General features: G+C 40.8%; 3 protein-coding genes and 1 non-coding gene across 9 annotated transcripts in view; 2 read left to right on the top strand and 2 right to left on the bottom strand.

Annotated features, from left to right (window-relative positions):
• The window catches only part of LOC146572893 (nucleosome-remodeling factor subunit BPTF-like), a 65,471-nt gene extending 62,824 nt beyond the window's left edge, over positions 1-2,647 (top strand). For all 5 annotated transcript variants that reach the window (XM_085277342.1, XM_085277341.1, XM_085277337.1 and 2 more), the window contains one exon: positions 218-2,647. In XM_085277342.1, coding sequence (XP_085133468.1) covers positions 218-254 — 37 coding nt within the window. In that variant the 3' untranslated portion in view covers positions 255-2,647. The remainder of the gene's footprint in view (positions 1-217) is intronic.
• A 3,713-nt stretch (positions 2,648-6,360) lies between these two features.
• On the bottom strand, positions 6,361-12,045 carry LOC146572892 (uncharacterized). Its single transcript, XM_085277343.1, has 5 exons — positions 11,936-12,045; positions 10,660-11,322; positions 9,662-9,748; positions 8,881-9,072; positions 6,361-8,365 (listed from the first exon to the last, which is right to left on the bottom strand). Exons 1-5 carry the CDS (start codon positions 12,006-12,008, stop codon positions 8,178-8,180), a joined length of 1,203 nt encoding a protein of 400 aa, XP_085133469.1. The 5' UTR covers positions 12,009-12,045; the 3' UTR covers positions 6,361-8,177.
• Positions 12,046-13,111: 1,066 nt separating this feature from the next.
• trnar-ccg (transfer RNA arginine (anticodon CCG)) lies at positions 13,112-13,184 on the bottom strand. Its single transcript has one exon. It is a non-coding gene; the product is annotated as a tRNA-Arg (tRNA).
• Positions 13,185-13,438: 254 nt separating this feature from the next.
• LOC146572890 (importin subunit alpha-1-like) lies at positions 13,439-21,133 on the top strand. 2 transcript variants are annotated; one of them, XM_085277334.1, is made up of 11 exons: positions 13,439-13,562; positions 13,868-13,981; positions 14,083-14,223; positions 14,670-14,758; positions 15,275-15,543; positions 16,816-16,910; positions 17,509-17,772; positions 18,162-18,395; positions 18,675-18,857; positions 19,720-19,869; positions 20,855-21,133. In XM_085277334.1, exons 2-11 carry the CDS (start codon positions 13,916-13,918, stop codon positions 20,942-20,944), a joined length of 1,581 nt encoding a protein of 526 aa, XP_085133460.1. In that variant the 5' UTR covers positions 13,439-13,562; positions 13,868-13,915; the 3' UTR covers positions 20,945-21,133. The 2 variants fall into 2 exon arrangements, with proteins under 2 accessions (XP_085133460.1, XP_085133461.1); XM_085277335.1 differs by having other exon boundaries at positions 13,440-13,562; positions 14,083-14,217.

Raw genomic sequence — 21,133 nt, 5'->3', positions numbered from 1 at the left:
TCACCAACATGGCTGCTTGGTCTGCAACAACCCGTCTGACCCACTGGCATCCAATACATGTTTTGCTATTGCATTTTTTTTTTTTTTTTTGTACTTTCCCCTAGTCACATATTTGTCACTTTGTAAAGCCTTTAATAAAAAAAAAAAATAAGAAGAAAAACAACAACAAGAAGTTTTCCAACTGTGTTCTTCCTCCTCTCTTTGCCTGTTTCTGTAGGTCACATAACAACAAGCTGCAGTCAGCTGCCTCTTAGCTCTGCTTAAAAAAACAAAACAAAAACTAAACAAACCAGGTGTCACACAGACCCGGCTTGTGGTTTCCTCTGACTGATTAAGAAGCGTGGTCCAAGTCAGGCTGCGTCCGAACCCGACTCCTCTCTGGAGGAACGGCGCCCCCACCTCACACAACACCTCACCTGGCACCTGCAGTGCTGAGAAGAAAGAAGTGAATTGGAAAAAGGTTCATTTGTCATCAAAAATGTCAGTGTCGTCTTCATACCAAGGGGCAGGGCAGTTGCAGACTTACTCTCTGGCAGCCTTTTACATCCCAATCAGCCATCCCTGCCAGTGTAGCCCCTCCATGAGAAGAAAGCCTGCAGAGCGCAGATGGCGAGGCAGCAGCGCTCGTTGGATGGTCGGTGGCAGTCTTATCTTTAAAGCAGCAGCAGACTCTTGGAAGTTCATTCTGTAGCTGATGGCTGTTTGTTTGTTTGTTTGTTTGTTTGTTTGTTTGTTTGTTTGTTTTGTGTATCCTATATAGCAAAGTGTCACCTTCTGTCCCCCTTTCTTAACTTCATCCTGTCCCGTTTTCACAATGCAAACATCCCGCTCAATTTTAGCCACTGCTTCAACTGGAAACTGCTGTAAAACGTGCACAGCCGATGTCGGGAAATGTTTCATCTGAAGCTAAATGTGCAATTTGGAGTTGACTTCCCTCATATTCAATAAGCGCCACCTTTGTTTTTGCCAGGAAAAAATAATAACCCCACAAAGATAGGTCGACACTGCAGACCAGCTTCATTCAGCCAGTCCTGAAGACGCAGCATCACCTTACATTAGACCTAGTTATACTGACCACATTGTTTTCAGGTTTGTACTGCTGCATGAAGCATGAATCAGCCTCGTATAACTCAGTGTGTCTTTCAGGGTCACATTTCACTGTATATTATCGAAGCAGCCTGCTGATGCTGAGATGAGCCCCCTGTAACAGAAGCTCAATTTTGTACAAAAAAAAAAAAATTGGACCTCATGTGAGGGGGGGTCTTCATTTAGTCTCAGTGCAGCAGTGCTTTCATGTTGATTTCCACAGGGAACACCCAAAATAAGCTGCCCCACCCACAGCATCCTGCCGTTCTTTTGACCTTTTTTCCATTTAGTGTTCTTCTAAAATGCAAGTTTAAAAAAAAGTTAGCTCGTTTTGTGCCTCCTTAAACATGACTAGTTGAAAGAGGCAAAGGTCCACATATGAGGAGAGGGAGGGGGATTTATTTTATTTTTTAAAAGGCCTTCAGGGAAGGTGAAACTTGTACGAGGCTTAACCGACCTACAAGTACTCCACCCTCCTCTCATCGAACTCCGGTGTCCGTTTCTGTCGGTGGCTGAGTCTGTAAGTCTGTCTCTCCTTATCTTTCAGCCACTTCTTCCAGCATAATTCACTGAAGCTGACAGGTTGGCTCACATCTGTCTCTCAACTCTGCCTCAAAGCATGGTTAAGTAATTGGGTAATGGACTTTTCCACTCACAATCAACTCAGTTATGTTGCGGTCCGCGGCAGCAGGGTAAACTCCGAGTGGAGTGGGGGGGACTGGGGAGTCTTTGTACCGTGGGGTTTGTATGAAAATTTTATAACTGCATTTTTGGCATTTCTGGGAGCATTTTTGTAATTTGTGATCATCCGTTTTGTAGGAGGGGAGCCGTTAAAAGGCAAAGTTGCAGTTGTCTTTTAGTTTATATGTTGGAGACTGTTTATAATCAGGAAACGTTTCAGTTTTACTCGTAAAGTTTTTACATTTCCGGGTGTTTTAATTAGAGTTGAGAGATAAAGTAGCCTCTGTCATCTTCTGTGTGTTTGTATGTCTTTCATATGTCTGTCTTTTCAAACATGGGTCACTTTCTAATCTGACGATAATGTGCTTTATCCACTGTTTGTAATCTCTATTGTATATTATTGCTGTCCAAATATGTAGAGATGAGAGATTTTTAGAGCAGTAGAAACTTTTATTTTTCACTATTTGAACCAGCAACTAAGCCCGCCTGTATATTTTAACTGTCTATTTTTTTCTCTTTAGAGTGAACTCTACATTTAGGTGAAATTGCCCTTTATATTAAAAGTGCTGCATATTGTGAGCATAAAGGTTTTGAACGGGGTAGAGTGACACAGTAACTCTTGTACAGAGTTTTTCTTTTTTGTAAGAAACCAACCAGTTCAGCATAACGTCTATATTGACATTGCATTTCTTGTATTATTTATTCATATCAATGAAAAGTTCTCAGTTTTTTGAGTAATGTTGGAAAAAAGAAAAAAAAAACGTAACTGCAGATAAAAGTACTCTATGTTTTTAACAGATTGTGGCAACTCTGAGGAGATTCTCTTTTGTACTTGATAGGACATTTCATCCTAGATAATAAAGTAATGTTTTTGACACCAGTGTTTTCTCTCATTGCCTCTGCTTTTTAAGCTTGATACAAGGTTGTTTTTGTTTTTTCGTGCATTGTTTTAGTCGAGTTTAAGGTTGTTTGGATGAGCAGTTCTCATATTTTGTCTAAAACAAATGTCTTCGATCAGTGTTTCCCCCAAAGAGACTTCTGTCTGCTCCACTCTGTGTCCCCCCACGCAGACAAAGGTATGTTTGAATGGCTCTTTGTGAGGACGTAGCCTCACCAGTCATTTTGCAACCTGCGGCAGCTCAATTGCTCGTTAACACAAACATCCAATCACCCAAAATGGCAGCAGCTCATTTAGGTTTGTAGACATGGTCAAGAAGACCTGCTGAAGTTCAAGCTGATCATAATGTTGGTGTCACATAGGCTGGTCTGAGTACTTTAGAAACTGATGGGATCTAACTCTAAACAGAGAGAAAATACCCAGTGAGCAGCAGTTCTCTGGGTGAGAATGTCTTGTTGATGCCAGGGGTCAGAGCACAGACTGTTTTTAGATGAAAGGAAGGCAGCAGTAACTCATGTAACTCATGGTATGCAGATGAGCATCTCTGGATGCACAACACAAGAAGCCTTGAAGCAGATGGGCTACAAAAGCAGAAGACTACACTGGGTGCCACTCCTGTCAGCTAAGAACAGGAAGATGAGGCTACAGTTCACACACGCTCACCAAAATTGGACAATTGAAAATTGGGTTCAAGTGGTAACATCAAGAATTTGTTATAAACAACACAAAAGCATGAGTCCATCCAGCATTGTATCAAGTGGTGTTGGGGATGTCTTCGTGGTACACTGTGTGCCCCTTTAAAAACCATAGCCTACCTGAGTATTGTTGTTAATCATGTCCATCCCTTTGTGACAACAGTGTATTCTTCTGATGCCTGCTTACAAAAGCATAACGCCATGTCTCAAATTACAAGTCTTTTCAAACGTGTTTCTTCAACATGACAGTAAGTTCACTGTACTTATACCGTCTCCACAGTCATCAGATTTCAACCCAATAGAGCTTTTGGGATATGGTGGAATGGACAATTCCCACCCTGGAGGTGCAACTGTTTGATGCTGTTGTGTCAACATGGACAAAAATCTTTGAGCCATGTTTCCTCTCCTTAGTGAATTTGAAGAACGAAAGCAGTTCTGAAAGAGAAAGCATTTAAATACAGTTCTAGCAGGTTGTACCTAATAAGAGAGCTGATAAGTGTACACATAAAGTGTACACCAAAATCTTAACCTAATTTTAGCCACCATGTTTAACTATCGAACCCTTACGTTAATCTAAAGTTAATTCTAACTTTAAACCCCAAACAGCAATTCAGGCAGGTATGATAATAATTTTGAAATAAGTTACTGCATATAAATATAACATTTTCAGTCCATACAAGAAGCGTCCCTTCCCTTTGAATCAGTGAGACATGACCATATTGATAACTTAATGATCAAGAGCAGAACTGTAAGCAGTCCAGGGATGTTTTACTGACACTTTTAAAGAGAAAACCACAGCCAATGAGATGAAATAACAGCATGCATAGTCTCCAATTAAGCATGAAATATAAACAGCCAATTTTCAGCACAAAAGAAATGCTCGACCACTGTGCATGAACGAACAACAGGATGATCTCTCACATTTTTTCTTCTTTGAATTTGTAACCATTTGAGTAAAAATGGCCATTTTTTTCAAATCTCACAATGGAAAGAATCCCTCCAAAAATTCTTAGTTCAGGATCTGGAGCATCTCCAAACGGTAATCACATCTACGCTGGGCCGAGGTCCATGTTTTAAAATAAATCTGCTCATAGCTTTTAATAAAACAACTGTTCTGGAGGAAGGTTCAGAGGAGGTTGGAGGTTGTTACCCTCATGGCTTATCCGGTCAGGATGAGAATGAACAGTCAGCAATTACTTGTAGGTTTCTCGTTTTATTTGAATAATGCGTGTAAAGGAAAGACACACATGGACTGTTAACTCTGAAAGGAAATAAAGTATGACTTAAGTCATTCAGTAACTCAAATTAATACATGAACTCGGGAAACTCAACAGAAACTCTCCTCAGCTGCCAACCCATGTGGGAGTGAAGAAAGAGTGAGCTGTAGGTGAGTGCAGTCCTTATATAACGGGTGACAGGTGAATGCAAGGCACCTCCTCCAGCTCAACCTGGGGAACACCGAGGTGTTCCTAGGCCATCCGAGAGACATAATCTCTCCAGCATGTCCTGTGTCTACTCTGGGGCCTTTAGCAGGATCTGCCCGGAACACTACACGCAGGAGACATCCAGGAGGCATCCTTATCAGATCCCCAAATGACTTCTACTGGCTCGTTTCAATGTGGAGGAGTAGCATTTATCTACTCTGAGTCCCTCTTCAATGACTGAACTTCTCACCCTTAGGCTGAGCCAAGCCACCCTTTGGAGAAATCAAATTTCCAATCTGGAAGCTCAGTTATTAAGAATTTATACATTTGCAACATTTTATCTATTTTACATAGCTTAACTAAGATGCATATTCCATCTCTTCCCCCCTCTTATCATGTTTTCTCTAATAATGCATTCAATTTAAAAAAAAAAAAGATGCAAAGGGAATATCATCATTTCCTGAGAAGGAAGCATGCACGCAGTAAACCAAACAGGACCAAGAATAGAACCTTGGGGTACACCGCAACACAAATTCACTGACTTCTTGCTACTTTATTACTTGGAAATTACATATTAACATTACTTTCGATATCTGTATCTACACCTGTTTTTGCATTAAAACAATACTGGTTTATTAACTGGGCAAACTGGGGTAGATTACTCCCAGTGACCCATGGTAATTTGAATTGACATGATGAGAAACACTTGTCTTGTTGGGAACTGTTTTATAGAGAGGTTAGATGAGAGGCAGTCTGAAGCAACTGAAACAGGGGTCTCTGCAGGAGCCACAGCTAATTGTTCCTCTTTGGTACTTGGTGAGTTGATCTGACTCCAAATATGAAGTTCAGCTTTCAGCTTAAATTGTTAGCTGCATGCTCAAGGCAAGCATGAGGGACAAGGTCATGACCCCTGCGCTGAGACACACCATCTATTCCTGTGATGAAATTACCAAGATGACACATCCAGCCACCTCCTGCTTTGATCTTTCACTTTTCTCACACACCCCTCTCCACAACCCACCCCCGACTCTTTAACTCTCCACTCACCACTAAATGGATCCAGAGATTCAAATGGACGCAGATGACCACAAGCCCGAAGTTGGTTGTGAGGGGCGTTCACACAGGAAGCAGCTCATAGATATTTTCACCCAACCTCCCCTCCCTTTTTTCTCCCCTCCCCCTCCTTTACATCCTCTGTCATGAGGAATGTGCTCCCGCTGTGATAGTAGCAACAATGTGCAGCAGGCTTCTGTTTCCTGCCCGTATGCATCTGTTCCCTCCAGCGCTGATCCCAGATAGGGGCTTCATCGAGCCTGGGAACTGACCTGGGCTGACATACATGCAGAGAGGGAGAAAAGAGGCTCAGCACTCCCTGGATCAACATCCAAGTTCCCAAGTCAGTCTCTCTCTTCGTGGAGGCCAGGCCGAGACCTTTGGTTGCTAAACTCTAATTAGGTTGGTGACTCCTTGTCCGGCTCTCAGTGGGAATGACAATAAGGATCACTGTTGGTAGTGTACGTGTGACTGAACGAGCCAGGGGGTGTTGGTTTAAAGATAAATAAATTCTTCGCAGGGCCACAGTACAAAACAAATACACACTTTTATTGAGTTCATGTTTAGTAAAGCAAAGTAAGCGTTCAGTGCAAATCTTTTCCCTCTCCTAAGAAGCATGAGCTCAGGGTCATACTACAGTTGAGCCTGGGATTTTTTATTAAATAAGAAAGACAGACGCAACAACACGGTCTCTACAATTTCACTTCTCTCCCTGCATTATTTTACACAACTGTCTGTATTCCTCCTCCTCCTCCTCTTTGCTCCCCACCTCACGTTTCCTCTGATCCTGCCGACATACTTTGAATGCTCACCGTCCAAGAGGAGTATGTGTTTGTTTGCAAGAGAGGAAAGCAATAGGCACTCCAAAAAGGAGCTGTGACGGAGGCACTTCTTTCAGTCGTGTGTCCAGGTGTGCGGAGGATCAGATTCCCGCGATTAGATTTATGGCGTACTCCCAACAACAGCGTACCTCCTCCTCCTCATTCAGCAAGACTCCTTTTGATGTCCCAGTCGACCTAGCCAGACATCATCATGAAATATATAATTAAACTAAAAGAAGTAAGCCACTCTCGTGACATGCAAAATCTCTGCTCACTTTTTGTCTTTTTTTCCCCCTCCTCTTCCTCCTCCACTGAAGGTTTGGTGCTGCTTTTAAGGCCCCCAATTCCCTTCCTTTTATTATTGCATTTCCTGCTTGCCATTATCAACCCACAGTGCACAGGACTGAGTGTTGCAAACCAACACAGTCCAATGCCATACAATATTTTGCATCCATTGGCTAATTAAAGCAAGATTTACATGTTATAAGTCTTCAAAAGGTTATAGAAACTGTTAATTACAGGGGGAAAAAGGATTTGGAGTAATTTTGGAACAGTCATGTGTAGAAGTGTTTCAGTTTAACCAGATTTGCTCCATGTCTTTGTTTTGTTAGGTTATTGTGGAAATACAGAGCAAACTTTTAATTAAAGGAAAAAAACGTTTTGTTTTTGTTAAATTAACAGCATATTCCACAGTTCATCTAGCAATACCATGTATATTTCTCAAAGACCAAACCAAAGTATGACTGGAGGAAACTATGTAAGGGGGACACTGTTACACTCATTAAATTGAAGGAATGAGGGGCTTTCTCTGCTTTTTTTATGCAAAGTTTTACAGGAAAGCTGAGATAATTATCTCTGTAACATCCTGTGGTCTGTGTACCCTAAATGCCTTAATGTTTGGATCCTAACCCTATCATCTAGAGAATTTAAAGAAAGAATTTCTTTGGGGGGAGAAGAGAAATGCAAAATGTCCCCGAGTACTATGAGAATGATTTTTTAAAGACAAAAATCAAATATCCTGATATTGTAGGGTTAAAGGTTATGATTTACTATTTAAATGTTTATTCAGAAAACCCTTTTGTCAAGTAAAAGCATTACTCTTCCATAAAAATATTCCCACTCAGTAATATGTGAACTAAAGATGAGCCAAATTTCCCTTTAACATGCAATGCCTTATTAATGCAAGGATTTCATGAACCAGCCATGAATGGATGAAGAGTTTGTATGTTGACAAAATAACATTTGCCTCATGGAAAAAACATCATAAAACCCATTTAATTGTAGCTGCTTGTGTTTTCTGTAAAAAGAAAGAAAGAAAAAAAAAAGATCACAAGCCAGCAACTGTGGATTTTCAAAGATCGGTAAAAAGGAGATGATCCAGTCCTTGGCTAGCATCAGAGCAGTCCATATGAAACTCAATCGATGCTTTCGCCACATGTCTTCTGTCTACGTGAGATCAGTTCACGTCTGCTGCAGTGTCTCTTCCCCTGCAGCGAGGGGCGATAGTCTTATCTCTGGTTCACCTACACCTGGAGCGCGTGGCCTCCAGAGCTTTCTGGTGTCGCCGCTTGTTGTATCTCTTGACGTAGCTGTTGCTTCTCAGGATGCCGTCCCCGGGCTTCAGTTTACCACCCAGCAGGTTCAGGAGTTCAGAGGGGAGGTGGCGTCTTCGGTGGTAGATCTGACCCATTATGACGTATCTGGTCCCTTGGGAAGAAAGAGAGCGAACGTTGAAGTGACGGAGGGGGGAAAAAGTGCAAAGTCAAACAATTTTTGTGTTTGCACTAAACACGTTCTGCTGATCTCAGGGAAAAGGAATTCCCACATCCCACAAAGTGACGCTTTGGTGTTAAGTTGTCACATGGTTTTTAATTTATGGGTCTCAAGAGTTGCATTCGTGTAAAATATCAATTATCAAACTCTGTACTTCCCACGATTTGTTACTTTAATCTCATCTCTTGATTACTCATGAACAAAGAACTGAACAGCTAGAAGACACTATAAATAAGAGTAAATATTAAATGATATTTATCATTCAATTAACTACACTGCATAACCAACAACAAATGAACATAATTAAAAGGGACACCGCTATTATTCTCGTTCAGGAGAGCTCAACCGGCACAGTAATGCTTTGCAAGGATTCAGACAGTTGACTGTTTTTCTCTGATGAAGCAAGTTTTTTGTTCTTTAGAGCTAAGGAGCTACACTGCAACACCTACCTAGTTTGATGTCAGGGCATGGCTTGCTACACTTGTAGGTGTCCAGGACCAGAAGGCGCACTTTGAAGAAAAAGCTGTCAGGGGTCACGTACAGACGGCTCATCTTGTAGAAGCCATCACTGCTGACCATCAGCGTAATGAGCCGGATTCCTCTGCGCAACACGTCGATGTCATGGACAATCCCATTGACAGCTATGTTAGAGAAAAACATGATCAGATCTTAAAATATCAGATTTTTCTATCATCATAACTCAGGCTTTGAAGGTGAAGCAATATTTTTGATGCTTTTATGAGGTGAAAATTCAGCTGCCAGCACCCCTAAAGCACTCTGTTTTGTTCATCTAATATAAAAACTGTTGGTCTTCAGGCTAAACTCCTTGGCGTCTAAGTGATCAAACATAACCATGCGTGTGAATAATGCATTTCCTTGAAACTACATCTAGTCTCAAAGGTCATAGTTTCATTATCCAGCTGTTGCATGTATACATTTCTTTATTATCAAAACTTTAAAGGCACAGATAGATATTCAGCTGTTAATGCGTACATTTAAAAAGGAGAGTTAACTCCAAAAATTAAATTTAAGTATTTTTGCTCTAGCTTGTGCAAATTAGCCATCCAAACTTTACCAACTTTGGAGATATTCTCAGAATAAATCCCTGCCTTTACTTGATGGTGGAACAACAGTCCAGAGGACTAACATGTTAATGTGATTTTGTGTGTGTGTGATAAAGAAGACCAGCACTGAAAACCAGTCCGTCTTTGTCTCACATTAGACACATACCAAATTCACTGTAGCAGTAATGCTCCTTCTCGTCCTTCTCCTTCCTGCACTCGCTCACACAGACGGCGTCATGTGTGAAGTCGGACTCTGTGGGGAAGTAGGACAAACACAGCGAGTCAGGGAATGACTGACTCTCATTCCAGCATCATTAGAAAAGACGAGGCTGTCATTACGAAACCGAGGCGTCACATTCCTCGGCAGGGGCCTGGAGGAGGTGGACCGTGTCTCGGGATCACGCTGGTGGTACATTTTTTAACCTTAACTACAAAATCAGAGCTTTCCCTCTTGCTTTGCATTAGTTTCATTATAACCACGACTGGACTGCACACAGGGGACGCATTGACAGCCAGAATTGAGGGAAGCGGTTATAATTAGTTATAATTAGTGGCAGGAGACTTTAATTAGCTACTAGAGGAAAAGACAAAGCCACCGCTCTCATCACAACCCTCTGTGTGAACTCTGTGACCTGCGTCAGCATACATGACATATATACTGGCACAGCAACAGATTGGACTTTTCAAAGTGATAATTAAAGTGATATTTAAAGCACAGGAAAGAAAACAGCAGTGTAAATTTAAACTCAGCAGGATCCACTTTTTGCCACTATAAGTTTATAATAAAATTGAGTTTGGGCCTTTTCTTGTGATCAAATGTCAACTTTCCATTAATGACACTACGCTAAGAAAAATACCATCACAAAGCAGCTCTTTTTCATTCTGTAACAAATGTTTTTATTGTTTTGATAATTTGCACTCATGTAATATATATTGTTTAAAGGCCAGAGGCTGCAGATGGTTACGAGTGAGAAATATTGTAATATTAAAGATCAAAGATGTTCCCATCTGGCTACAGTCTTATTCAAGTTTAATAATTTAAAATCTATACTCCCAGGAGGGAGTAAGGTTCAAAGATCCCATCAAAAGATATCTGGACAGCTCTGTAATTATGCACAGGTCACATTTTGAGGTCAGGAAACAAAAAAAAAAATCCTCCCATACCTCGCCGCATGATGTCAAACTGATAAAGCAGGCTGGAGGAGCGCCGGTTAAAGATCACCGGCGGGCGGCTGTTGTTCCGAGTCGCTGCACTGATGCCAGACTGATAGAGACTGGACTTCCCCGGCCGGTTCTCCTCTGGGTCCATGCGTCGGTTGGGGGGATCTTTGCGCGGGGGAGCAGCTGGTTGTTGTGGCTGAGCCTGAGGTTGGGTCTGCGGCGGCGCTCTGGGTCTGGAGTTGGGGTGTCCCTCTGGCTCGCCGTGTTGAGGAGGACTGATGTTGGACTGAGCGTCCTGACTGGGTTTCTGTACTGTGCGGTTGGTGGAAGCACCTGCAGCTGCAGTGACCTGGGTTTTGGGATGCAGACCAGCAACTTCTCCTCTGGCTTTCTCGCTGTTGTGCTCCTCCGAACGGTCACTCTTTGGGCCCTTTTTGCTCTTGCTGTGGGGACTGTGGTGGTGGGGGATGTGGGCCAGGTCAGTGTGCTTGGGCCACACAGCAGAAGGAAGAGGATGGAGGCTGAACTTGGACTCGCTGCTCTTGCTGCTCTTCTCTAGGAGTTCGTTGATGGGCAGGTTGGGCTCTTTAACCACCAGTCTGCTCTGATTGCTCAGAGCTGGATCCACAAAGCTGCTCTGACCCTTTTCTATCAGCGTGTACAGACCTGCAGTCGAAAGAAACAAAGCTTCCATTTAGTTGCACAGTTTGGCAAAAAGAGATCTACAACAATGGGTGAATTTTGTGTAATTGACCCATTGTGGACCTTCCTTGAAACCTGGATGAATTCTTACTCATTACTCTATTATCAATAGAGTACAAACAATATTATGCTATATTATCCCTGTTATGCCTGAAATAATTACAGATTTGTAATTTTTGAAAAATACTGGAGTGTTTATTGAACCTTATGATAAATAAAAATACATAAATAAATATGAATTTGCATATGTGAGTCTTAATTTGTATAATTCTTTGCTACATCTGCCATTTTTGTGCAATTTATTGCTCAGCAAAACAAAAACACATGAGAGGGTTAGGGTTAAAAACATCACACTGGTGATGTAAGGGTATCAGAAATTCATCTATCAAATATGATGCACTTAATGTTACAGGGTTAAACCTAAAAAAGGTACAACATGAAGTCAAGTCACTCTCCATCTAAAGCCTATTGTATATCTGTAATTGCATGTAATAACAGATATTTAGGCTATTTATGAATGATACTAATGTCACTGAACACAGCGTTCAAAAAAGATTAAGAAAAATAATCCACTCACCATTAACGACATGCTCCTCTGTGTTGTAAAGAGGAAACACCACAAACAAAAGCGTCAAAGTAATCCCTGCCATCCTTCAAGCTCACTGTGGACACACTTTCAGGGGTCTGCTACACAGTTGGGATTCCTGGGATTTTTATAGGAGCTCTCAGGAAGGAGATGGGATGGAAAAGGGAGGTGGTGGGACGTCCCAAACACAGAAAATAAACACTTGGACGTGACACTCCTTTCATTCATGCACGGATTCTGAATAGGCCCGCAGTGTTGTTTACAGCCTGTGAGGGAAACTGTGACACTGTGTGCGTATTGTCTGCTTCACACAAAGTCAGTTTTTATTCAAAGTGAAACTTTTCCTGGGATGTGGTTTCCAGTTGACTGTTTGAAGTTACATTACTCTGCTTTTTAGTTATTTAATAATAATTAACCTAGTTCTATTAAATAGGTACTAAATAGGAACAAGAGCTAATAAGACTTTCTAAGTTAACATCCTTCCTCACTTAATTTAAATACAGTTTTTTAGATCTGACTGATCCATGTGTATTCACTGCCCTCTGCTGAGCAGAAATAGAGACATCTGAAAACAGTGGTGGCAGATGTGTTTTTTAATGTCTGATATATTGGTTTATATTGTTAAATAGGCTGTAGTCAACAGGATATAAGCAAATAACCTATTTTGAATGTATATTTATGACTTTGTGTTATTCAAATATATTTACAGAGCTGTTAGCTGCTGCTATTTCTGTTGCTCTGTCGCATAAGACGGTGGTTTACTGCTCCTTTGTCTCAAGGATGGCCGTGGCTGTGCTACAGACAGTTTAGATGGCCATAATATTGTGGTACAGGTTCTCTGAGGCCTTTTTTCATAGATCTGCTGTATGTTACCTATAGAGAGGTTTTTGTTCTTTTCAATTTTTTTTTTACATTTTATATATATTAAATATAACTGTGCAGATCAATTGAATGGGTTTATGAACAAGGCACAAACCATAAAATGTTGAAAACAGCTTGTTACCGGATTCATCGCTAGTCATATGTTCAACCCAATGACTGTAGAAAAAAATTTCATCTCGTTAGTATTATCACACAATGTACAACCGGATGTTCCAATGTTCCAATATTCTTGTTTCTGAGTCTGTCAAAGAGCTCCCAGCAGAACCCCGAAAAGGAAGTTAAATACGACCCAGATGGGACTCGAACCCACAATCCCCAGCTCCGGAGGCTGATGCCTTATCCATTAGGCCACTGGGTCATTACGTAGCACAAGTGTGGAAAATTCAGTCATGAAAATAGAAAATAGAATATGTAGTCAGTGATATTACTCATTTACTTAATAGTAAAGATTATATTTATTTTTTATTTAAAAGAGGAATAATTCGCAATGAAAACATTTACAACCCAGCAATAGCATTTAGCACACGAAGAACAAGCTAACGCACAGAAACGTTAACAGGTTTTCTCGCGATACTGACAGCGGTTGCCTTTGACAACATATTTGATGCTTCTTTTCCTTAAACGTGACCAATGAGGCGGTGCTAAAAAATCCAACTGGCCAATTAAAAATCAGAAAAATTGGAACGTCGTTACATGACGTCGTGCATATATTAAAAGAATACAAGAAATCTGAACGGTAAGCACGTTGTACATGCTATGTGGCTAATAGTGCATTTATTTGTTTTTTCTCTAATTGAAATTGCTATTGGGCTTTTGTAATGGCTAATACAGTGTATAACCTTTGTTTTCTGAGTTTCAGCGGGTTTTTAGATTATTACACAGACCCTGTATCTGAAGGGCCACATGGTGTTAGATAACCGGCTTGGCTTCAAGACAACCGCCTGGTTAGCTAGCTCAGCGCCTGCTTACTAGTTGACACCTGAGACTAAAAGCAACCGTGGCTGCTGCCGCTTATTTTTTGTCGTTGTGAAATTATTACAGGTAGCGTCTGATTTTAGTGGAATCGATTGTGTTGCTCAACGGTCAGGAATGTCAGCGGGCACCGACAACGGAGCGAGACTCAACCAGTTCAAAAATAAAGGAAAAGATGCTAATGTAAGCTCTGAACCTAGCAGTAAACGTCAGAGAGTTAATTCGGTATCCCAAATGCGCTGAATGCTGTGGTATATCTTTTATTTGTGTGTCGGTATAATCAGGAGCTGAGGCGCAGAAGAGCGGAAGTCAATGTGGAGCTGCGAAGAGCCAAGAAGGATGACCACATCCTCAAGAGGAGAAACGTCCACAGCCTTCTGGACGAGCCAACGTCCCCTCTGCAAGAGCAAGACCCCAACGTAAGGGTAATCAGCAGGTTCTCTGTGTTTGGTTTGGCTGTGAGAGTAAAGGTGACCCACCTGATATAACCACAGCTGCTTAACTTGTTTGAAACATTGGAGTTCGAGAAGTTTACTCGTTATAAACAGGATGTAACAGCTTCCAAAGGAACACCTCTGCTGAGCGTGCACACAGGAAGAACAAAAGCTAAGCCTGCTCAATTTTCAAGCATTATCCAAAGGTCACTAAATCTTGGAGCAGGTGTCTGTCTGGTGATAACAGACTGTTGACTTTTAAAAAAAATGTATCTCAGATAATTTATAAAATGTCTATTTATAATTGAGATATGTTGCCCCGATTGAGTTACCATGACCTAAAAACATTCAAAGCAAGTTCCTCTAAATGTGTTATTTTTAGCTGCTCTGGTTTTATTGGCAGTAATCCCCTTTCATTTCTCTTTCTGTTTTCATAGCCTCCTCATCACTGGACAGTAGAGGAAATTGTCGGAGGTGTAAACAGCGAGAATTTAGATCATAAGCTGCAGGCAACGCAGGCAGCCAGGTAATACTTATAATACTTGTAATGCTGGGTTAATTGACTGTGTGTGGGTGTGAATGTGTGAGACAGTTGCTCAGTGACAACCTCAGGCTGGAAGAAAAAAAAAGGTTGCGTAATGAGGTACTTGTGCTTTTGTAGTGTATTATAGTGTACATATTTTTTAAATCAGTGCAATTTGCACTACTCTGCACACTCAGTTTTTTTTTACTTTTTTAAACTTAACCTAATTTGTAATAATTTTTTTTACATCGGTGTCGTATATATATGAAATGTTTGCGCTTTCTCCCAGTAAAAGGGACTCACTATGGGCCTGTGGCACTTTAACTTTGTTTATTTGTTGTACACTGTACTATTATTATTCTTTGTCCTGTTTCTGTAACACTCTCTATCTATCTGCCTGTAGTTATATCACTGGTATTACTATATTAATGATATTAAACAGTTTGAAAATAGATTTTCCTTTACTTTTAAGTTACTTCAATTTTAACAACGATCCAACTGTGTTTTTCTGATTCACAGAAGGCTACTTTCCAGGGAAAAACAGCCACCCATTGACAGCATCATTGCTGCTGGACTCATCCCAACGTTTGTTAGTTTTCTGGCGTTGTCTGAATGCCCCCCCATCCAATTTGAGGCAGCTTGGGCCCTGACTAATATTGCCTCAGGTACTTCAGACCAGACTTCTGCTGTAATAGATGGAGGGGCCATTCCAGCTTTCATCAGCCTGGTGACATCGCCCCATCAGCACATCAGCGAACAGGCCATTTGGGCTCTGGGTAACATTGCAGGTACTGTGGCTCACAAAACTCAACCTCTTTCTTTGGATTTGATGTTATTTTATGTACTTCTGTGCATTACTACATCCTACACTGTTCCGGGTGTATGCTCTGATAGTTTTGATTTTAGGATGCATTGTAGATTATTGTGGACAATTGTGCCCACTTTAGTTCATCTGGAGTTCCATTTAGCCTGTGATATTAAAGGCTTTAAAGTGCATTTCTGTATGTATACAGTACTTGTGCAACGGATCACGGTTGATCCGTAATCCGAACCGATCCCACTCCACGGTTCGGCACGCACGTGATCCGAAGATTCGAAAAAGAAGGGGAAAAAAAAGTATGTGCATGGTGCGCGTGGTGGGTCTGTCAAGCAATAGTTATGGCCAGCGCTAGCGGTCCAAGTGGAGGAGCAGAGGCGTTTTCGGTATTTAAGCAGCCCTTTGCTGCCCAGTCCGACCGGGCTAAAACTATTACAAAAGCTACTGGGGTGTTTAGCTGCAGACGGGAGGCCGTATTCCGTTGTGCAAAACAAGGGGTTTAAACTATGATGAACGTGCTTGAGCCACACTATGATATCCCATTCACGTCCACTTTAGTGTGACAAGATCGTTCCAAGCATGTATGACCAGGAAAAGTTTAAAGTTATGGCTGAACTGTCCCAGGCATCTTCTGTTGCCCTAACTACTACAACTGGGTGGACCTCCAGGGCAACGTAAGCTACGTGACCGTGACAGCTCATTATATCACAGCGAAGTGCGATATAATGAGCGGTGTGTATTATTGTAGGGTCTACCTTACAATATAAAGCGCCTTGAGGTAACTGTTGTTGTGATTTGGCGCTTTATAAATAAAATTGAATTGAGTGGTAGATACAAAGCCCTATACTGCCTTATATTGAACCATAATTTTTTTTTTTAATAATTGCGTGGAATGAGTCTAGAGTTGAATGTTTTTAACAGGCAAAAAATACTTCAATAAGTGAATAAGTAAATGTTAAATTTTGTCTTTTTTCTTTTTTTGCTGATCCAAAAATGGATCTGATCCGTGACTTGAAACCGCGATCCGATCCGAACCGTGAGATTTTTGATCCGTTGCACCACTAGTATACAGTAAAAAGTGCGTTGTTGCTGAGTCCCACATTGGGTCCATTTTCCAAAGATGATTAAGCTAAAAACTAGAAGTCTGAAATTTTAGTTTTGCTAACCATGTGTACTTTCAAAGTATCTGCCTTTATGTGCCCTTTTTCTGATTACTCTAAAGATTTTTTTCCTCTATATTTAGGTGATGGGCCCAGTTCCAGAGACCTAGTGATCTCACATGGTGGTGTCCATTCACTCCTGGCTTTGCTGTCAGCCCCTGACCTGTCTGTATTTCCTGTGAGTTTCTATCAAATATTATTGTGCCTTTAACAGACATTTGTATTAAATTATCTCACGATAAATACATCAAAAACCTGAAAAAGTTGAAACAAACAGCTTCTATACCTTATATCAAAATACAAAACCAGCAATTTTCTGGCATTCTATAAACAATTAAATATGTAATTAAAGACCAATCCAAAAATGACGCTCAAGTAGATTGATATTTACCCCTTAAAATGTGTCAATGAGGCCTCAGCATGAGCTGTGAATTTTTTATTCCTGTTCAACGGGTAATGCACACCTTTAGCTGGCAGTAGTGAGGTCACTGGTTTGATTTGAGCAAATTAGGCAGTTATTTACTGGGGTAATCCATAGTGCACGCGTTCCCTCTGAGCTGCTCTCATTTTATTTTTGCAGGTGTTACTAAAAGTTTTTTATTTTTGGGTGTGTTGTTAACTATGAGGCCATGTTGTTTAAGGCACTGAGCTTGTACAGTTTGAAGACTCTCGAAAAGAGTTACTTACCTATTTAATGTCATTATAGTAATTCACTAATAATCACATTTGTGATCATTGTTATAAAATAACACTTGAATCTAAACCCACTATACCAGCCCGCCTACCTGCGCAATATCACCTGGACCATATCCAACCTGTGTCGGAACAAGAACCCCCCACCTCCTTTGGAGGCGGTGCTGGAGCTCCTTCCAGCCCTTGTGCGCCTCCTGCATCACGATGACAAGGAGGTGTTGACGGACACCTGTTGGGCTGTGTCCTACCTGACCGATCACACCAATGAGAGGATAGAGGTGGTGGTGCAGGCTGGCCTGGTGCCCCGTCTGGTGCAGCTACTCGCCTGTGGGGAGATCAGTATTGTGGTATGTGGCAGTGCAATTTATTAAACTCTGACTGTTGTATTTGTTTAGTTATCAAACATTCCCACTAATTTCAGATGCTATGATGGAGACTGATAGAGGCTTGGTGTCCTGTTAAGTTTGTAGCTGTTGGTGGTAAAACAGCATATCCAGAATTCACAACAGGGGTTGAAGTTATACACTATGGCCTCTTGAGTCACTTTCTTCCATCTAATCAATGCTGAACACAAAGATAGAAATATTCTCTTTGGTTCTTTCTTCATTACTTTTTCATTATATATAATCTGTTTTATTTATATTACATGAAGGTCAGATGTGTGTGATTGTATTCCGTATACTTTCTAAATTGAGAGTGCTTAAAATAATCAGCTTGCTCTTGCTCTACCTCACAGACTCCAGCCCTGCGCTCACTTGGCAACATTGTGACTGGGACAGATGAGCAGACCCAGTGTGTGCTGAATGCAGGTTCTCTGGCATTGTTTCCCAGCCTTCTGCGCCACCCAAAGCCAAACATCCAGAAAGAAGCTGCGTGGACAGTGTCCAACATCACCGCCGGCAAGGACAACCAGATTCAGGAAGTTATAAATGCAGGCCTGATCCCCATCCTGGTGGAGATCCTCCAGCAGGTCAGAGTGCTACCAGAAATTAGAGCAGACTTGTTACATGTGTCCTTATTATTAAATACATTTATATTAAACTTGTCAGTGTTTAAAACAAAGGAGGAAATAAATAAAATAGAGCTTTATTTATAGATCTGCTATAAACACCGACTTCTCTGTAGCTAATCAGTATAGTCATTGAATCTTCCCCCAACTTTTCTGTAACCTTCAGCAATTTATTTATTTGATCATTTTTGTTTATAATTTTTCTGATATAAAAACTGAATTGATGGATTTCCTGTCTAGGGAGACTACAAGACGCAGAGAGAGGCAGTGTGGGCTGTTACCAATTATACCAGCGGTGGAACAGTGGACCAGGTGGCCTACCTGGTTCATTGCAATGTGCTAGAGCCTCTGCTCAATCTGCTGATAACCAAGGACAGCAAGATTGTTCTAGTCATCCTGGATGCAATATACAATATTTTACAGGTATAATAAAAGGCTAAAGTGAAACTGCAGTTTCTGCTTGGTAGTTCTAAACTGAAACCAATCAAAATGGTGGAGTTAATGGTGTGTGGAATAGATTTCAACTTGGCTGAAAACGCAGACATATTCTGAGTCTCTCTTTAGACTCTAGCCAATCAACTCAGTGTTTTATGAAAACAACCAGTTAGACATTAAAGGTAATGTTTAAAGAGAAAATTATGCAGTTTTTTTGGTTAAAATATAACAGCCCTTTTCCTCTATTACCAGCTCGGCTCCACTCAGTTTTTTAGGGCTTTCCATTTGGTTGTATTACCTGGTACCAGGTACTTTTTTTTAGTTCCAAGTGATCTGACGCGATCTGAAATGTGACATCACCGTACTGCGTGCCACCCGCAACCTGAAAAAATCTTTTATCCTTATCTGGAGTTGTAATTGTCATTTAGTTTTTAGGTTTGCAACATGAACTGTTAGACTTAATTTCAAGTATTATTTTTTTTTAAAGGGAAAACTTTAATGCCAGAACTCTAGCAATATTACAAAGTCAACGTTTCAAGAAGTGAAGTGAAATGGACCTAATGTATGGAATCAGGTTCTGTGAGGAATGTGAATCACATGAATTTAGTTGATTTATACACTCCCCTGACAGGAGACATTTGTTTTTGTAGGTTAACAGTGTAGTAGTTTTGGGTAATTGGGATACTTGAGTTTCTGAGATTAGAAAACATTAAAATGATGTACCGAATTTGCTCATGTTATTGTCTCAGTGGTACATTGTTGGTGGTCACTAATAAAACCTGATAACTGTTAGGTTAATCATTTCTGTGTGGAAACCTTTGATCTAACGTGCATTTCCCTTTCTGCACAGATGGCAAAAAAAACCGTAGAACTTCAGAAACTGTGCCTAATGATTGAGGAGCTGGGTGGTTTGGACAAGATTGAAGCACTGCAGTCCCACGACAATGAAGCAGTCTACAAGTCCTCGCTTAATATTATAGACACATTCTTCTCTGACGAGGTAGGTGTTCCTCCTAACAAGGTTCCCGTCAGATACTCAGTCAGATCGGTTTGAAGAGTGGTTGATGGCAACAGTGTTCAGCACTGACAATGAAAGCATTCAGAAGAAGCTGTATGCAGCTTGAAATTAATGATGCTGACAGACCACAGTGGGTTCGTTTAGAACGGGGGCATCTCTAAAAACTTGCTTAATTTTACAAATGTAAAGATAAATCATCAGTCTAAATTGTTTTTAAAGACATAAAACAGGCTTTTAGATGGTGACATCTAAAAGCCTGGGGCGATGTCATCAGATGTTCGCCTTTGCCACTCAGCACCCTCCTTAAAATCCCTTCATGCGCCTTCTGTGAACAGTTTATTTTTTGTATTATCTAGATTTACTTTGAATTAAATTCTTGCCTGAACCAAAAAAAAAAATGTGTAGAGTCATCAGTCAAATCTAATCAAAAACACTTAGAGGTTCACTGATCTTGGCTCTAGTGCAGCCTGTCCGTACGCAGTCTGCCTTTTAATATTAACCACTTTACAGAGACCCTTTCATAGCTAAAAGAATACACTCTTCTTGGTCGAGTCTACCGGAGTAGACATTTATGTTCACATCCAGGAGCAGATGGAATATAGGGACATGTTTTGGAGAGAGGCCAGGCCACATTGCCATAACTTGGTTACGATTGCACCATCTAATTGTGATATGGAAAAAGAGAGAGGAAACTAAAACCAGCTTCTTCAGGGAAGAAGCAGCTGCTTTGTCATCAACAGCAACATGGGCAGAGAGTGCTCTGCTCTGTGTTGTCCAGTCATGCACGGTTAATTTCTGAATGGTGTTGTGTCTGAATCACAAATGTCAACAATTTAACTGACTGATGAAACCAACAATCTTATTTGTCTCATGTCTGAAAATCTTCAGTGTGTGTACGTGAGACATCCCAGAAACATTACCATAACTTGGTTAGTCGTCTAATGCTTCTCTCAAACTTGCCTTTTAGAATGACGTTGAAGAGTCGGTTATTCCTGAGGCTGGAGGAGACTGCTATGCCTTCCACATCCCCGAAGACCAAAGCACTTTTAAATTTTAACATGTCCACTTATCTTTTTGTAACATAAACAAATAGTAATTGTTGCATTGTGGTTCTTGTTGTTGGGGGGAGGGAATTTTTATAGTCTTTTGAACTTTGTACTTAACAGCATAGAAAAATAAATATACATGTTGTTGTTTTGTTTTGTTTTTTAAAAAAAACATTTGTAAATAAACATTTATTAATTCA

Source organism: Mchenga conophoros, linkage group LG6 (genome assembly GCF_057382185.1).
Source record: "Mchenga conophoros isolate Kocher_MC1m ecotype Shallow Benthic linkage group LG6, M_conophoros_male_GT1.1, whole genome shotgun sequence".
NCBI classification, from domain to species: domain Eukaryota; kingdom Metazoa; phylum Chordata; class Actinopteri; order Cichliformes; family Cichlidae; genus Mchenga; species Mchenga conophoros.
This window is presented reverse-complemented; position numbering and strand designations above follow the sequence as displayed.

Coding starts and splice junctions, on each gene's coding strand:
- LOC146572892 (XM_085277343.1), bottom strand. CDS start 12,008: ATGGCAGGGATTACTTTGACGCTTTTGTTTGTGGTGTTTCCTCTTTAC. Junction 9,749..10,659: donor GTTTGACATCATGCGGCGAG/GTATGGGAGGAT, acceptor ACTTCCCCACAG/AGTCCGACTTCACACATGAC. Junction 9,073..9,661: donor TTACTGCTACAGTGAATTTG/GTATGTGTCTAA, acceptor TCTCTAACATAG/CTGTCAATGGGATTGTCCAT.
- LOC146572890 (XM_085277334.1), top strand. CDS start 13,916: ATGTCAGCGGGCACCGACAACGGAGCGAGACTCAACCAGTTCAAAAAT. Junction 14,759..15,274: donor CAGGCAACGCAGGCAGCCAG/GTAATACTTATA, acceptor TCTGATTCACAG/AAGGCTACTTTCCAGGGAAA. Junction 17,773..18,161: donor GTGGGGAGATCAGTATTGTG/GTATGTGGCAGT, acceptor TCTACCTCACAG/ACTCCAGCCCTGCGCTCACT.